This window comes from Rana temporaria, chromosome 11 (genome assembly GCF_905171775.1).
Source record: "Rana temporaria chromosome 11, aRanTem1.1, whole genome shotgun sequence".
Lineage (NCBI taxonomy): Eukaryota > Metazoa > Chordata > Amphibia > Anura > Ranidae > Rana > Rana temporaria.
The window spans coordinates 162,612,166-162,629,773 of NC_053499.1; the positions used below are offsets into that span (position 1 = coordinate 162,612,166).

Consider the following 17,608-nt stretch of genomic DNA (forward strand, 5'->3'; position numbering starts at 1 on the left):
CTAAAACGGCTCTGTACGATAACCAATCGGCTTCTAACTTCAGCTTCTTTAATGTAGCTTTGACAATAAAACCTGGAAGCTGATTGGTTACTATGCACAGCTGCACCAGATGTGTACTCCAGTTTTACTAAATCTCCCCCATGGAGTCCTTAACCACTTCAGCCCCAGAAGAATTTACCCCCTTCCTGACCAGAGCAAAAAAAAACACAGAAAAAAAAAAACATAGTAAAAAATTATTTGTTATAATAAATATCCCCAAAAATATATACAAAAACAATTTTTTTCCTCAGTTTAGGCCGATACGTATTCTTCTACCTATTATTTTTTTAGTAAAAAAATTAAAATAAAATATCGTAATAAGCGTATGTTGATTGGTTTGTGCAAAAGTTATAACGTCTACAAAATAGGGGATAGTTTTGTGGCTTTTTTTTTTTTTTTTTTTTTTTATTAATGGCGGCAATCGGCGGGTTTTTATCATCAGTGCGACATTATGGCGTACACATCAGACACTTTTGACGCCATTTTGAAACTTTTGATGCCATTTTGCTATACAAATGCTTACTGTGTAAATGACACCCCCAGTGAAGGGGTTAAACACTAGGGGGGGGCGATGAAGGGTTTAATTGTGTGACCCAGGGAGTGATTCTAACGGGGGGAGGATGGGCTATCAGTGACACAACAGTGATCATTGCTCCCGATGACTGGGAACAGTAGATCAGTGTCCTGTCACTAGGCAGAACAGGGAAATGCCTTGTTTACATAGACATCTCTCCATTCTGTAGCTCCATGACACGATCACGGGTTCTGCAGGAGTGGTTACGGAGCATGTGGCGGGTGTGCGCCCGCACGGTGGCAGGTTCAAAGCAACGTACCTGTATGTTGCTTTGCGCAGCCATGCCATTCTGCGGACGTAGATCGGCAAGTGGTTAATCTGCCCAATAAATTGGCCAAAAAAAAAACACTTACTCAATTTACACACGATTGGGTTTCTCAGCGGTGAAAACCGAGGACCGGCTTGGTCAGGAAAACCGGCTGTGTGTAGGCTCCACCGCCGTGTTTCCCTATGGGAAAACTGCTGCGGGTAAAGAAACGCTGCGATTCGCGACGAGAATGTTTTAAAACACGTTCTAAATTTTCTCGGCGGGAAAACTGCTGGAGAGCCTACACACGGCCGGTTTTCTCGTCCAAGAGAAAACATGACAGTGTTCCCGACGAGAAAACTGATCGTGTGTACGCAGCTTTAGAAAAACATGTGCGCAAAAGGCGCCGCGGAGATCAAAAGCAAACTGCGTAGGTGTGAACCAGACCTAAGAGGCTGATACCAAGTGAAAGTCAGGCACTTAGATATACTTGCATATTAAAAAAAAATAATAATTAGCATCGGGTACACCAACAGTCAGAGGCTGGAAATATGTCTAGTTTGAAATCGCCGGCCCGGAGCAGCGCAATTACCGAGTACAACCGGCCGTAGAAGTGAAAGGTTGCGTGTGGCCACACTCTGTGCATCAGCATTTACCCATAAGGCAGAATTCCCAAATGTGTTCTGTTTTGCAGTCGGGAAATATGTGGTACATGCGTGTACGGGGTAAATACAGAGGCATTGCACATTACATGAGTACGACCACGTGCATGCTCAATGCATGGCTGTATACAGCGCCGCTGTCTCCCCAGGTGTGGGAAAATATCTGGAATTTTATGCTAGATATCATTTCAGCCTCTGACTGTTCTTGTAAATGAGGCTCTAAAGCAGTGGTTCTCAACCTTCTAGGGCCGGGACTAGGGTGGTCCCGATACCACTTTTTTAGGACCGAGTACAAGTACCGATACTTTTTTTTCAAGTACTCGCCGATCCCGAATACTGATACTTTTTTTTAAATGTCTCCCCACAGATGCAGCCATGTCTCCCCACAGATGCAGCCATGTCTCCCCACAGATGCAGCCATGTCTCCCCACAGATGCAGCCATGTCTCCCCACAGATGCAGCCATGTCTCCCCACAGATGCAGCCATGTCTCCCCATACCTAGATGCCGCCGCCTAGTTAATCAGCGTCCGGGGAACATTACAGCTTCCATTTGAATAGCTGCGTGTTCCCCGCAGCGCCGCGTATAGACACTCCCCCTTGCTCGGGATTGGACGGGTGATCTGCACCTTGATAGACAGATCACCCGTCCAATCCCGAGCAAGGGGGAGTGTCTATACGCGGCGGGGAACACACAGCTATTCAAATGAAAGCTGTAATGTTCCCCGCACGCTGATTAACTACGCGGAAGCGCGGGGGGGGGGGGGGTTAGTATCGGATCTGGCACAAGTACTGCAGCAAATGCTCAGTATCGGTCCCGATACTGGTATCGGTATCGGGACAACCCTAGCCGTGACCCCTTGATAAAATTCCCCCAGTTGCGGGGACCCCTAACAGTAAAATAATTTTCGTAGCGTGGGTAATCAGCACCCAAGAAAAGTAATTTGCGCCCCTAATCCGCAGACATTTAGCGCTCCTTAAGTCCTTTTAATAGCAAATATAATCGCAGGTAGGGTTACTCACTGTGTCTCCGACTTTGTGGTGTCTTGTAGCAGTGACACCTATGCTATATTCAGGAGATAGGGTCTCCTGCAGCCCCTCCCACTTCACATTCCTCACCAGTCAGCTGACCTCTAGTCTCCGTCCCCCCCAAGCCATGCTGTGAACTGAATGGGCGCCTGCGAAGAGGCTGAGTACAAGTACTCCCGCAAATGCTCAGTATCGGTCCCGATACTGGTATCGGGACAACCCTAGCCGTGACCCCTTGATAGGGGTCCCCACTACTGGGGGAATTTTAACAGTAAAATAATTTTCATAGCGTTAGCGTAGCCTTCACATTCCCCACCAGTCAGCTGACCTCTAGTCTCCCCCCCCCCCAGCCATGCTGTGAACTGAATGGGCGCCTGCGAAGAGGCTGAGGCTCCAGGAACAGTCCAGCTGGGCAGCCACAGGCTCCAGGGGTGGCCTTGCTGGGCAGCCGCAAAAAGGCTGGGAAAGTAGTGCGGTCTTCAGGAACAGCCCAGGATTCGGTGACCCCTGGCAAATCTTTATTTGACCCCCAGGTTGAGAACCACTGCTCTAAAGTGATACTAAAGGCACTTTTTAATAATAATAATAAAAAAAAAGATGTTATAGTTGCCTTCTCTGCAACAATATTGTACAGGAAGGTCGCTCTCTATGAACCTCTGTATAGAAGCAATGCCGGGAGGTCGTGTGTTTTTTTTATTTTATTTTTTTATTGTATATTATGGAGAATTAGACATGACTGGGTTTTGGTGCAAATTATAATTTTGAGTCTGAATAAATTCTAGTTTTATAGGTCTTACTTATGAAAGATGTGTATTTGTCTCCTCATTTAGCTACATTTATTTTGCCTTTTTAAAGCGGATTTCCACCCAAAAATGGAACTTCCACTTTTCAGAACCCTCCAAGTGTCACATTTGGCAACTTTCAGGGTATTTTGCTCCCACTTCAGGGGCATAGATACCCGAGCCACCCGCGGGTATCTAAGCCACTTCCGGCGCCTTCCCCCCCCCCCCCTCGCTGTCTTCTGGGAGACACCCAGAAGACAGCAGGGACCAGTGGGAACGCGCAGGGCGAGTGGTGCATGCACAATAGGGAACCAGGAAGTGAAGCCGCAAGGCTAAACTTGCTGATTCCCTCACCAAAGATGGCGGCGGCAGCACCCGAGAGGCGAGGGACAGATTGGCTTCAGGAGCCGACATCGCGGGCGCACTGGACAGGTAAGCGTCCTTATTTTAAAAGTCAGTAGCTGCAGTATTTGTAGCTGCTGACTTAAAAAATAAAAATGGCGGAGCCCTGCTTTAAATGAAAGAAGAACGCCAGGAACCTGCTCGCTTTGCTCTACTAGATTGCTGAGAAAGACTCACATTTCATGTAATTGCCGATTGTCTGCCCTAGTGATCTCATCACGTCCGTCAAAATAATGCGCTACTTGCGGGGCCCCCGGGATGAGTGCTTACCGATGGTTTCACGTCACATCCATGCAAGGAAACTGCACTATTTTTCCTGCAATGCCTAGGACATGGGTCTTCAAACTACGGCCCTCCAGTTGTTCAGGAACTACAATTCCCATCATGCCTTGTCATGTCTGTGAATGTCAGTGTGTTACAATGGCTCATGGGATGTGTAACTAGTTCTACAACAGCTGGAGGGCCGTAGTTTGAGAATCACTGGCCTAGGAAAATGAAGGTCACAGCAGCTGTGGGTGTGTGGGCGGGCGGAGATTGTGCTGACCAGGCCTGTCATTGGAAGATGGACGTTTGAGACTTTTGGTGTGACGGACCGCTTGGCACTCAGCCTGATGAACATATTCGCCAGAACACCAAGGATCGTAACGCCCAAAAAATGTAATGCAAAGCAAGCATCAAAGAAAGTGCAACGTTTCAAGGCCACGCAGGACCTCTTCGGACCCTCAGCCTGGGTGCCTCTGTCAAGATACACCTTCATCCACTCTAGAACTGGGTATTATAGCTGAACACCCAAGAACTAGACAACACTAGCTTAGGTGCAAACTGGCACAGTTTTTTATTGAAAACTCACCCAGAATTTATACCACACAAAATCAGATCAGAGTTTGACGACATTATCCTAAACAATACAAACTCTAAACAGTAATATCATCAGTACATCTAATGACACAGCTCTCATAAACATCCCACAATGGTTTGGTAACGAGGTAAAGTGGACATAATACTAGTCCCACCTCCAAGAGGACTAACAGACAGAAAAAATAGGTGACTCAATTAACAATGGATAATGCACACAATGGGGGAATTATACAATGAGAGAAAGATGCCTTAATAAACATATTTACACAAAGCATCAGGTTGTTTGAACTGATTATAATCATCTACTGTGAGTCTCTCAGTCTAGGATGGGGTTGAAGCAGTCAAGACTGTCTTGGGCTGCTGATTCCATACCCCAAAAAAGCACAAGGGGCCCAAAATCTGTATCCAGGTCCTAGGTTCCCAGAGTCTGTGTGTTTTGGGGAGACATGGACCCAAACCTGAAGCAAAACCACTTTTAAAGGTCCCCCCAGGCTCACACCTCCCGAAGAATAGCGCCCCCCTCCAAAGCCAGGGCCCATAGTCAGTAAGCAAGAGGCTACCCTGCAGTCCCCTCCAAAAGCCCTGTGTCCTGGTTGGGTCTGTCACATTTCTCCGCCATCAGAGGTAGACTAACCAGGTCCCAGCCTCCACCTGGTCTGGACCTGCGTTAGTTGAGCCTCTGTCCAGTTGCCAGTGCTTCAGAGGGGGGGGGGGGTCTTTACCTTCCCCGGGGTCGGTCTGCTTCTGTGGCGAGGGGCCACCGGCTCTGACTCCCTGGGGGCACTGTAGGTGCTAGGCAGAGGCCAGCAGTCCTGGTACCAGTATGTCAGCTGGGAGGAGGAGCTTCACTACAGTAGCCTGCCCCTGTGTAAGAGGAACCCCCCCAAGGCAGGGAATGTGGGTTTCCAGGGCTGCCCTAATGGAGCAATCTCAAAGTGTAACAATTGTAAGCAGAATATACATGATAACATTATTGTAGCCTTTACTTTTCTTCTTAGGTTGTGAGTAGAGAATGGAGTGCATTCCAATTCACTTCCTGTCCCAAAGAGATAACAGGAAGTGAGAGAAGATCTCTCCAAGGTGAAGGAAAACTCCTCCCACAATACATTTTAGCTCCACGCTGCGTATGGCGCACCAGCTGCAAAGCATCATGGGGGAGGGACTGGTGGCAGTTGATCACAGTTGGGGTGCAATGGTTACAGTAACCCTCAAAGTTCTGGGGTAGATATGTAGGTAGGAAAAGGGGCGGGTAGGTAGGATGAGGGGTAGATATGTAAGTAGGAGGAGGGGTAGGTAGGTAGGTGGGTGGAGGGATAGACAGGTAAGTATGAGGAGGGGTCGGTAGGTGGGTGGAGGGATAGATAGGAAAGTAGGAGGAGGGGTAGATAGGTAAGTAGGAGGAGGGGTATATAGGAGGAGGGGTAGGTAGGTGGGTGGAGGGATAGATAGGTAAGTAGGAGGAGGGGTAGATAGGTAAGTAGGAGGAGGGGTATATAGGAGGAGGGGTAGGTAGGTGGGTGGAGGGATAGATAGGTAAGTAGGAGGAGGGGAGGTAGGTAGGTGAGTGAGTGGAGGGATAGATAGGTAAGTAGGAGGCAGGGGATATAGGAGGAGGGGTAGGTGGGTGGAGGGATAGATAAGTAAGTAGGAGGAGGGGTAGGTAAGTAGGAGGAGGGGTAGGTAGGTGGGTGGAGGGATAGATAGGCAGGTAGCAGGGGGGGTAGATAGATAAGTAGAAAAAGGGGCAGGTAAGTAAGTAGGAGGAGGGGTGGGTAGAGGGATAGGTAGGTAAGTAGGAGGAGGGGTAGGTAGGTGGGTGGAGAGATAGATAGGCAGGTAGCAGGAGGGGTAGATAGATAAGTAGAAGGAGGGGTAGGTAAGTAAGTAGGAGGAGGGGTGGGTAGAGGGATAGGTAGGTAAGTAGGAGGAGGGGTAGGTGGGTGGAGAGATAGATAGGCAGGTAGCAGGAGGGGTAGGTAGGTAAGTAGGAGGAGGGGTAGGTAGGTAAGTGGAGGGATAGATAGGCAGGTAGCAGGAGGGGTAGATAGGTAAGTAGGAGGAGGGGTAGGTAGGTGAGTGGAGGGATAGATAGGCAGGTAGCAGGAGGGGTAGATAGGTAAGTAGGAGGAGGGGTAGGTAGGTGGGTGGAGGGATAGATAGGTAAGTAGGAGGAGGGGGAGGTAGGTAGGTGAGTGGAGGGATAGATAGATAGGTAAGTAGGAGGAGGGGTAGGTAGGTGGGTGGAGGGATAGGTAGGTAAGTAGGAGGAGGAGGGGTAGGTAGGTGGGTGGAGGGATAGGTAGGTAAGTAGGAGGAGGAGGGGTAGGTAGGTGAAGGGATATGTAGGTAAGTAGGAGGGGTAGGTAGGTGGAGGGATAGATAGGTAAGTAGGTAGGTGGGTGGAGGGATAGATAGGTAAGTAGGTAGGTGGGTGGAGGGATAGGTAGGTAAGTAGGTAGGTGGGTGGAGGGATAGGTAGGTAAGTAGGTAGGTAGGTGGGTGGGTGGATAAGTAGGAGGGGTATAGAAGAAGTGACCTCCTCTGTCGGACAGTATACTCATTCTTTACACTCCGCTCTGTTATATACTGTATTGCCTAACTGCATCATATATATCTATATATATATATATGGGAACTTTCCGCCCATGCTTACTACTGGCACGTATTATGACGTAACTCCGGGCGGAAGCGAGCGCTTTTCCCCCAGCAGCTCTCTGATTGGCTGAGGCGATCCCTGGCTCTGATTGGCTGAGGCGATCCCTGGCTCTGAATTGGCTGGAGCCGCTCATATCCCACAATGCACCGCTCCTCCTCTTCCTTTCCTTTCGGCCATTTTCTCCCCGTGGAGGTATGTGAGGAGATTCCCCGACCCCATCCGAGCTATCCGCCTCCATCCCCCGCCTGTACGGCTCGGAGGGCTCCGGGGTCGGTGTGGGGGTGAAGTCCGCTCCCGGGGAAGGATTATTGGGGGGAGATTTGTAGAGATGGGGCGGCGGGGAGGGAGACATGGCGGGTCACAGAGAGTGAGAGCGACCGGGGCCCCTGTACAGACCTGTGTGTGACAGAGAGGGGCCCCGCTGTGTTCTGAGGGCCCTGTGTACACGTTGAGGGGCCCCCTGTGTGCCGAGGGCCCTGTGGGCATGTTGAGGGTCCCCCCTGTGTACCGAGGGCCCTGTGGGCATGTTGAGGGGCCCCACTTGTGTACCGAGGGCCCCTGTGGGCATGTTGAGGGGCCCCACTTGTGTACCGAGGGCCCTGTGGGCATGTTGAGGGGCCCCACTTGTGTACCGAGGGCCCTGTGGGCATGTTGAGGGGCCCCACTTGTGTACCGAGGGCCCTGTGGGCATGTTGAGGGGCCCCACTTGTGTACCGAGGGCCCTGTGGGCATGTTGAGGGTCCCCCCTGTGTACCGAGGGCCCTGTGGGCATGTTGGTCCCCCCTGTGTACCGAGGGCCCTGTGGGCATGTTGAGGGGCCCCACTTGTGTACCGAGGGCCCTGTGGGCATGTTGAGGGGCCCCACTTGTGTACCGAGGGCCCTGTGGGCATGTTGAGGGGCCCCCCTGTGTACCGAGGGCCCTGTGGGCATGTTGAGGGGCCCCACTTGTGTACCGAGGGCCCTGTGGGCATGTTGAGGGGCCCCACTTGTGTACCGAGGGCCCTGTGGGCATGTTGAGGGGCCCCACTTGTGTACCGAGGGCCCTGTGGGCATGTTGAGGGGCCCCACTTGTGTACCAAGGGCCCTGTGGGCATGTCGAGGGCCCCCCTGTGTACCGAGGGCCCTGTGGGCATGTTGAGGGGCCCCCTGTGGGCATGTTGAGGGGCCCCCTGTGTACCGAGGGCCCTGTGGGCATGTTGAGGGGCCCCCTGTGTACCGAGGGCCCTGTGGGCATGTTGAGGGTCCCCCCTGTGTACCGAGGGCCCTGTGGGCATGTTGAGGGTCCCCCCTGTGTACCGAGGGCCCTGTGGGCATGTTGAGGGTCCCCCCTGTGTACCGAGGGCCCTGTGGGCATGTTGAGGGGCCCCCCTGTGTACCGAGGGCCCTGTGGGCATGTTGAGGGGCCCCCCTGTGTACCGAGGGCCCTGTGGGCATGTTGAGGGGCCCCCTGTGTACCGAGGGCCCTGTGGGCATGTTGAGGGGCCCCCTGTGTACCGAGGGCCCTGTGGGCATGTTGAGGGGCCCCCTGTGTACCGAGGGCATGTTGAGGGGCCATGTGTGAATGAGGGGGGGCCCTGTGGGCATGTTGAGGGGCCCCCACTGTACGGGGCGCTGTGTGCATGTTAAGGGGCCACACTGTGTACCGAGGGCCCCCGTGGGCATGTTGAGGGGCCCCCACTGTGTACCAGGGGCCCTCGCTGTGTAGGTTGGGGGTTGTCTGTCCTACAGCCGATGATGACAAATTCTCCGGAATCGCTGATTCTCTCGGTGATGATTCCAGAGTTGAACCCTTTTCCAGCTGATGGCTGTAGGACAGGAATAGGCGACCAATCAGTGAGCTCGTCCCGGATTTGCCGCCATGAATAACGACGGTTTCTCTTGCAGGGAATAAGCAGCCATGGCCCCCAGCAGGAATGGAATGATCTTGAAGCCTCACTTCCATAAGGACTGGCAGAGACGAGTGGCCACCTGGTTCAACCAACCCGCCAGGAAGACCCGCAGGTCAGTGTCCCATCCGTCCGTCCGCCCCCCCTCCCCCCCCGGAGGGATTCGGATTCTCTGAGTAATAAAATCTTCTACAGCCGATGATGACAAATTCTCCGGAATCGCTGATTCTCTCGGTGATGATTCCCGATTTGAACCCTTTTCCAGCTGATGGCTGTAAGACAGGAATAGGCGACTTATCAGTGTGAGGTCCATCGGGGGGGGGGGGGTGCAGTGCCCTAAAAAGCTCCAATGCAGTGTTCTCTGCCCCTTCATATCATATCCCCCCCCCAACCCGCTTTAGTGTCCTCTGCCCCCCCCCCCCCCCGCAATAGTGTCCCGTACCTCCAATGCAGTACTCTCTGCCCTTTTAAATCACCCCTTGTAGTGTCCTGCCCCTCCCCAAAGTACTCTCTGCCCCCCACGTGTCCTGTACTCCAATGCAGTGTTATCGGCCCCCCAGTAGTGTCCTGTACCCCAATGCAGTATTCTCTGCCCCCCAGTAATGTCCTGTACCCCCTATGTAGTTGTCTCTGCCCCCCACGTGTCCTGTACTCCAATGCAGTGTTCTCTGCCCCCTCCCCATAATGTCCTCTGGCCCCCCAGTATTGTCCTGTCCCCCAATGCAGCATTCTCTGCCCCCCACAGTAATGTCCTGTACCCCAATGCAGTGTTCTCTGCCCCCCACCCCCTTGTAGAGTCCTGCTCCTCCTCTGGCCTCATAGTAATGTTCTCTGCCCCCCCCTGTAGTGTCCTGTACCCCATGCAGCGTTCTCTGCCCCCCCACAGTAGTGTCCTGTACCCCATGCAGCGTTCTCTGCCCCCACAGTAGTGTCCTGTATCCCCAATTCAGCATTCTCTGCTCCCCCCCACAGTAGTGTCCTGTACCCCCATGCAGCATTCTCTGCCCCACCACAGTAGTGTCCTGTACCCCAATGCAGCATTCTCTGCCCCCCACAGTAGTGTCCTGTACCCCAATGCAGCATTGTCTGCCCCCCACAGTAGTGTCCTGTATCCCCAATTCAGCATTCTCTGCTCCCCCCCACAGTAGTGTCCTGTACCCCAATTCAGCATTCTCTGCCCCCCCACAGTAGTGTCCTGTACCCCAATGCAGCATTGTCTGCCCCCCACAGTAGTGTCCTGTACCCCAATGCAGCATTGTCTGCCCCCCACAGTAGTGTCCTGTACCCCAATGCAGCATTGTCTGCCCCCCACAGTAGTGTCCTGTACCCCAATGCAGCATTCTCTGCCCCCCCAGTAGTGTCCTGTACCCCAATGCAGTATTCTCTGCCCCCCAGTAGTGTCCTGTACCCCAATGCAGCATTCTCTGCCCCCCCAGTAGTGTCCTGTACCCCAATGCAGCATTCTCTGCCCCCACAGTAGTGTCCTGTACCCCCAATGCAGCATTCTCTGCCCCCCCCACAGTAGTGTCCTGTACCCCCATGCAGCATTCTCTGGCCCCCCTCACAGTAGTGTCCTGTATCCCAATGCAGCATTCTCTGCCCCCCCCAGTAGTGTCCTGTACCCCAATGCAGTATTCTCTGCCCCCCACAGTAGTGTCCTGTGCCCCCAATGCAGTGCACTCTGCTTCCACCCACCGAGTAATGTCCTGTACCCCTAATGCAGTGTTCTCTGCCCCCACAGAGTAATGTCCTGTACCCCCATGCAGCATTCTCTGTCCCCTTCATAAAGCTGTGGTCACGATCCACCTGTTGGCTCCCTGCGGTCAATCGGTTGATTGCGATCGACACCTCGCTGCCCCCCTCTGTAGGAAGTAATGTTCATGCTGAGCCTGTTGGCTTAGAATGTATTGGGAGAGTTACTAAAACCGGAGCGCACAGAATCTGGTGCAGCTCGGCATGGGAGCCAATCGGCTTCTAACTTCAGCTTCTTCAATGAAGCTTTGACAAAACCTGGAAGCTGATTGGCTACTAAGCAGAGCTGCGTTGGATTTTGCGCACTCCAGTTTTAACAGAGGGGGGGGGGGGGGGTTACAGCAGAGAATAGGAGAGAATACAGATTTTAGATGAGAATTTTAGTGTAAAGTTTGTCTGGTTTGTCGTATTTGAGGTCTGAGTTGTACTTCCTGCACACAGGCGAAAGGCACGTCTGGTCAAAGCCCGAGAGATCGCCCCGAGACCGATCGCAGGACCCCTCAGGCCGGTGGTGAGATGTCCGACCATCCGATATCACACCAAGATTCGCGCTGGTAGAGGATTCAGCCTGGAGGAGCTGAAGGTGAGCCGAGAACTGAACTGTGACTGGTGGGCTGTGATCATAGAAGAGAACTAAACTGTGATTGGTGGGCTGTGATCATAGAAGAGAGCCGATTGGTGGGCTGTCTTCATAGAAGAGAACTAAACTGTGATTGGTGGGCTGTGATCATAGAAGAGAGCCGATTGGTGGGCTGTCTTCATAGAAGAGAACTAAACTGTGATTGGTGGGTTGTGAGCCTAGAAGAGAGCCGATTGGTGGGTTGTGAGCCTAGAAGAGAACTGAACTGTGATTGGTGGGCTGTGATCATAGAAGAGAACTGAACTGTGATTGGTGGGCTGTGATCATAGAAGAGAACTGGACTGTGATTGGTGGGTTGTTTTGTAAGCCTAGAAGAGAACGGGTTGGTGGGTTGTGAGCCCTAGAAGAGAACGGGTTGGTGGGTTGTGAGCCCTAGAAGAGAACGGGTTGGTGGGTTGTGAGCCTAGAAGAGAACCGATTGGTGGGTTGTGAGCCTAGAAGAGAGCCGATTGGTGGGTTGTGAGCCTAGAAGAGAACTGAACTGTGATTGGTGGTTTCTTGGGAACTCTGTTCTGTAGCCGGCAGTCGCACCATGCGCTGCACTCTGCGGGTTTTGGTCCAAATTAACCGGTTCCAGCCGACCTGACATCCCGGGTGCATGTATTGTACATCCATGGGAGTGTTTTCTGTGCTGACAGCGCAGTAACTATGATGTCATGGGAAGCTTCAGGAGAGTCTGATCATGTGACCACTGACACGATACGAAATCTCCCCCTGCTCCCAGCATTTAGATCCCCCTTAAAGGGCTGGAGGTGAAAGCAAGGGATTGATGAATACCTGTCTGTGAAGGTTATCCCTCATTTTGGGTGGGGGGGTATTGCACATTCATACAGTCACAATGAAGCTCGCATGCATAAGACATAGACGCCGCATGCATAAGACATAGACGCCGCATGCATAAGACATAGACGCCGCATGCATAAGACATAGACGCCGCATGCATAAGACATAGACGCCGCATGCATAAGACATAGACGCCGCATGCATAAGACATAGACGCCGCATGCATAAGACATAGACGCCGCATGCATAAGACATAGACGCCGCATGCATAAGACATAGACGCCGCATGCATAAGACAACACATGCATCGGGTGTGGGGTGTTGCACTCGCCTGCTCTGTGGAATGGTATTGCACCAGTGGTAATTTTGCCAGAAAATGTTGATTTCGTTTTAGTCTTGGGGCTAAAATGGCATTTTAGTTTTGGTCCCATTTTAGTCTTCTACAATTTGTTTTTAGTTCTATTTAGTCGACTAAATCTCCAGTACATTTAAGTCGACTAAAACAAATTTTAGTTTTCTAAAATCAAATGGGCGTAATTAAATTGTAATGCATTAGTTAACATTTCTCTACAATTTCCACTCATTATATACTGCTCGAGTGAAAAACTTCAATACAGTAGAACCTCCGATTATGAGTATAATCCGTTCCAGGAGAATGTTCGTAATCCAAATCACTTGCATAGCAAAGCGAGTTTTCCCATTGAAGTTAATGGAAACAAAAGTAAATCGTTCTGCATTGACTTCTATGGCATGCAATACCGCATGTGGCCAGAGGTGGAGGCACTGGAGAGCCTAGGACAGTGATGGCGAACCTTGACACTCCAGATGTTTTGGAACTACATTTCCCATGATGCTCTACTACACTGCAGAGTGCATGAGCATCATGGGAAATGTAGTTCCAAAACATCTGGGGTGCCGAGGTTCTCCATCACTGCCCTAGGAAATGCTCGGGAACAGTTTTTCTGATCGGCTTTGCTCGGCTCCGGCGCCCCCGCACCTCATATTGCCCAACGCTAGTTAAATGTGTTACTCGCAATCCGAGGTTTCACGGTATGTTATCCATTGTATTGAGGTATGAACGCGCACTACAGACCACTGTTCATTTTGAAGTCAAATTTTCCATCTAGCCTTTTGACTAAAATGCCATTTTAGTTTTGAGTCGTATTTTAGTTTTGAGTCGTATTTTAGTTTTGAGTCGTATTTTAGTTTTGAGTCGTATTTTAGTTTTGAGTCGTATTTTAGTTTTGAGTCGTATTTTAGTTTTGAGTCGTATTTTAGTTTTGAGTCGTATTTTAGTTTTGAGTCGTATTTTAGTTTTGAGTCGTATTTTAGTTTTGAGTCGTATTTTAGTTTTGAGTCGTATTTTAGTTTTGAGTCGTATTTTAGTTTTGAGTCGTATTTTAGTTTTGAGTCGTATTTTAGTTTTGAGTCGTTTTTTAGTTTTGAGTCGTATTTTAGTTTTGAGTCGTATTTTAGTTTTGAGTCGTATTTTAGTGATCTCGATGGTTTTTATTCATATTTTAGCCGCACAGAGCGGCTATGAACATCCATGGCATGTATTAAGGCAAAGAGAGAATCTAGCTTTAGAACCACTTTAATGCCGGTCTATGCGCACATATCCTGCAGAGCGCTGGAAGATTTAGCGCTGGGTATTCTTTTGAAAGTAAGAACACAAAATCGCCTCAATGGGCGGGACTTTGCTATTTTCAGAAGTAGAGGTCGGCAGCAGTTTGGTTGGGCGGGTTTTCTTTAGTAGTTGAGTTTTTCTTTCTCCCTCTCAGTGACGGCCGTATGATGACAATTCTCCGGAATCTCTGTACATCTGTGATGATTCCCTTGAACCCCTTTTTCTGATGGCTGCCTGACTTTTTTTTTTTTCTTCAGTTCGTTGCATTTTCCTTGTATCTTAATAGTTTGTTTGGTTTCACCGCAGGCCGCCGGCATCAACAAAAAGGTCGCTCGCACCATTGGCATCTCTGTGGATCACCGCCGCCGCAACAAGTCAACAGAGTCCCTGCAGACCAACGTACAGAGGCTGAAGGAGTACCGCTCCAAGCTGATCCTCTTCCCACGCAAACCCTCCGCCCCCAAGAAGGGAGACGGCTCTGTAAGTAGCTTACCACTTCCTTTTTTTTATAAAAGTGACCTTTGTATTTCCCTGCTGGGATTTGTAGTGCTTAAGCCCCCCAGGTTCACACTGAGCTGTGGGGATGAAGCTTGGCTCACAATTTCACTGCCGCCTGTCCTATATTTATACAGTCAGATGATGACAACTTCTCCGGAATCTCTGAATTCCTGTGACGACTTTTGAACCCTTTTCCAGCTGATGACTGTAAACCCCCCATTCTCTCCCACCCCCCCAAATCTTGTATGTGCAATCACAGCATCTGATCTTTTCTTTTCCTATCTTCCCTTAGGCTGAAGAGTTGAAGATGGCCACCCAGCTGAAGGGCCCCGTCATGCCAATCCGCCAGGTGAGTTCAGAAAAAAATTGTATTTTTTGTGGTCCAGTAATGGGTGATAAAATGCACGTGATTTATGGCCATCAATGGATTTCTATCTATTGTACATCACAAGACATGGGGGGAATCTTCTAATCCATTTCATTAGGGTTATATTGCCACCATCGGGCAATTAAGCGCTTAACAAAAAACCCTGACCAGGCATAACCCCTGCCAGCACAGCTTTTGTTTTTTTGCTGGTGCTTTAAAGTATAACTAAAGGAAAAACTTTTTTATTTTCTTTAGTGTTGGATGGCGAGGGATTAGAACACCTATCAGTTTTTATTGCTGTCTGTGTCCCTGTTGGACCCCTTTCACACTGAGGCGCTTTATAGCGCTAAAAATGCCTGCAAAGCGCCCTGAAACAGCTGCTGGTGTCTCTCCAATGTGAAAGCCCCGAGGGGCACTCACACTGGAGCGGTGCAGAGGCGGGACGGTAAAGTCCTGCTAGCAGCATCTTTGGAGTGTGTGTGTGTATACTGCTCCTGCCCATTGAAATGAATGGGCACTGTGACAAAGCATTTCTGCGGAGGTGCTTTGCGGTGGTTTTAACCCTTTCTCGCCCGCTAGCGGGGGGTATAGCTAGCAGCCATAGGGGAAGGGAGTCACCGCTCCAGGTGGGTCCAACAAGCAATCGGGAAACCAAGGGTGCTGGCAATGCACTAGGAAAATTGTGGAAATGTCAAAAGGGATGGATAGCCGAAATTCTTAAGTTGTCTTTATTGGTAACATGAATAGAAATGCATCACAAGATACAGTCAAAAAATCGGGAAAAGAAGCAGCCGACACGTTTCACACTAGTCCAGTGCTTAGCCATGACTAAGCACTGAACTAGTGTGAAACGCGTCGGCTGCTTTTCCCGATTGACTGTATCCTGTGATGCATTTCTATTCATTTTACCAATAAAGACAACTTAAACAGCTAGCAGCCATAAAGCGCAGCTAAAAATAGTGACGCTTTCCCGCCAACACACCCACCGCCCCAATATGAAAGGGGCCTTGAAAAGATTCACCCTTGTCGCCATGATCATTGAAAGTAAAAAACATCATTGTTTGAATGTGATGTGCAATCAAGTACTCCAGTGCCGGTACTCTCATCCCTATTGGTAACATTTTGGATTGGTAGCGCATGGCACTGATCGGTGTGTACGATAACGGGATGCCCTGCAGGGTTAGTCTTGGGTAGAGACGAATCCTGTCGGGTCGATGGGTCTGTTGCTGGACTGATTCTCATCCTTTTATTTTTTTATTTTTTTTTAGACTTTCAAGAAAGAAAAGGCGAGAGTCATCTCCGAAGACGAGAAGAACTTCAAAGCCTTCGCCAGTCTGCGTATGGCACGCGCCAACGCACGCCTCTTCGGCATCCGCGCCAAGAGAGCCAAGGAAGCTGCGGAGCAGGAAGTGGACAAGAAAAAATAAAACTATTCCCAGAACTGTCAATAAACACAAAGTTGTATAATTCTGCTTCCCTCGAGTGTTTTCTTACAAGGGAAGCTGTGAATATCGGTGATGGTGGTAAATGCTCGATGTGGGTGGAGCTCTGATCCTTGGTGGCCAATAACTTGCGTATGCAGTGCTTTGTGTCATGAGGGAAGAGGAGGGGCTTTGAAACACAATTGGGTTTGTCGCATCAGTTTTCTGGATATTAATAGGTAGATTCAGGTACGGCCGTGCAATGTTAAGACGGCGTAGCCTAGCGTGTTTACACTACGCCGCCTTAAGTAAGAGGCAAGTACATGATTCTCAAAGCACTTACCTCCTTACTTAGGGCGGCGTAGTGTAATCGCGGCGGGCGTAAGGGCGCCTAATTCAAATTGGTTGGAGGGGGCGTGTTGTACGGAAATGAGGCTTGACCTCAAATTTTTTGCTACTGCACATGCGCCGGGCGCCTACATTTCCCAGTGCGCATTGTGGCTAAGTACGCCGTACGGGCCTATTGATTTTGACGTGGACGTAAACGACGTAACTCCCGATTTGCGGACGACTTACGCAAACAACGTAAAAAATTCGAACCTCGCGGCGGGAACGGCGGCCATACTTTAACCTTGTTATTCCACCTCATAGGTGGAATAACTTTAGGCCGCCCAAGGCCTTACGGAAATGACGTAATTTGACTGCGGCGGCCGGGCGTACGTTCGTGAATCGGCGTACAAGCTCATTTACATATTCTACGCCGGCCGCAATGGAAGCGCCACCTAGCGGCCACCCGAAAAATTGCAATCTTAGATACGTTTAAGTGTACCTCTGTTTGAGCATACACTTAAACATGCGGCGGCGTAGATTCGGAGTTGGGTCAGCTTATCTACTGATAAGCCGGCCTAACTTTCTGAATCTACCTATAAGTGTTAGAAAATGTTAGTTTCATATTTTTATTTTTTTAAAGGTGGGATTTGTCACGTTTACCCGTTCAGATCCTAAGTTGCAGGTTCTGGAAGTTCACATGTGCCGGGTGCAACTGCTCTGTTCATCAGAACCCTCATAAATATCGGGTACATCTTGGTATGGGGGGGTACTAAATGGGCACATAGGTGTGGGTGCTCCTAGACTTGAGGCACCTATACTTCAATTATCAATACTGGTCAGTGTAGGCGGTGTGCTGATCTGCAGCCTCTCTAGATGTCTCTGGTGCAGCACCCTGATTGCTGGAAGAATGCGGCATTAAAGGGTCTAAAAATTAAATAAAGCCGTCTGGTAATGGTAACCTATATTATGTGGGGGTCTGTGTTAAATGTCAAATTCAGAGGGGGTGAAGTAAATCTTCAATGGGGGAGGGGTCTCCGGTCCCTCAAACATTGCACA

The 17,608-nt window shown here is 50.2% G+C and overlaps 1 protein-coding gene and 4 non-coding genes across 5 annotated transcripts; all 5 read left to right on the top strand.

The window, feature by feature from the left end:
- Positions 1-7,333: 7,333 nt before the first annotated feature.
- Positions 7,334-16,269, top strand: RPL13 (ribosomal protein L13). The gene is made up of 6 exons (XM_040329620.1): positions 7,334-7,439; positions 9,133-9,249; positions 11,328-11,469; positions 14,243-14,416; positions 14,727-14,783; positions 16,070-16,269. The coding sequence occupies exons 2-6, from the start codon at positions 9,146-9,148 to the stop codon at positions 16,226-16,228; spliced, it is 636 nt and encodes a 211-aa protein (XP_040185554.1). The 5' UTR covers positions 7,334-7,439; positions 9,133-9,145; the 3' UTR covers positions 16,229-16,269.
- On the top strand, positions 8,981-9,072 carry LOC120918129. The gene has a single exon (XR_005744338.1). It is a non-coding gene; the product is annotated as a small nucleolar RNA MBII-202 (small nucleolar RNA).
- Positions 9,334-9,433, top strand: LOC120918128. The gene has a single exon (XR_005744337.1). It is a non-coding gene; the product is annotated as a small nucleolar RNA MBII-202 (small nucleolar RNA).
- On the top strand, positions 14,102-14,182 carry LOC120918127. Its single transcript, XR_005744336.1, has one exon. It is a non-coding gene; the product is annotated as a small nucleolar RNA MBII-202 (small nucleolar RNA).
- On the top strand, positions 14,574-14,655 carry LOC120918126. Its single transcript, XR_005744335.1, has one exon. It is a non-coding gene; the product is annotated as a small nucleolar RNA MBII-202 (small nucleolar RNA).
- Positions 16,270-17,608: the final 1,339 nt, after the last annotated feature.

Coding starts and splice junctions, on each gene's coding strand:
- RPL13 (XM_040329620.1), top strand. CDS start 9,146: ATGGCCCCCAGCAGGAATGGAATGATCTTGAAGCCTCACTTCCATAAG. Junction 11,470..14,242: donor TCAGCCTGGAGGAGCTGAAG/GTGAGCCGAGAA, acceptor GTTTCACCGCAG/GCCGCCGGCATCAACAAAAA. Junction 14,784..16,069: donor CCGTCATGCCAATCCGCCAG/GTGAGTTCAGAA, acceptor ATTTTTTTTTAG/ACTTTCAAGAAAGAAAAGGC.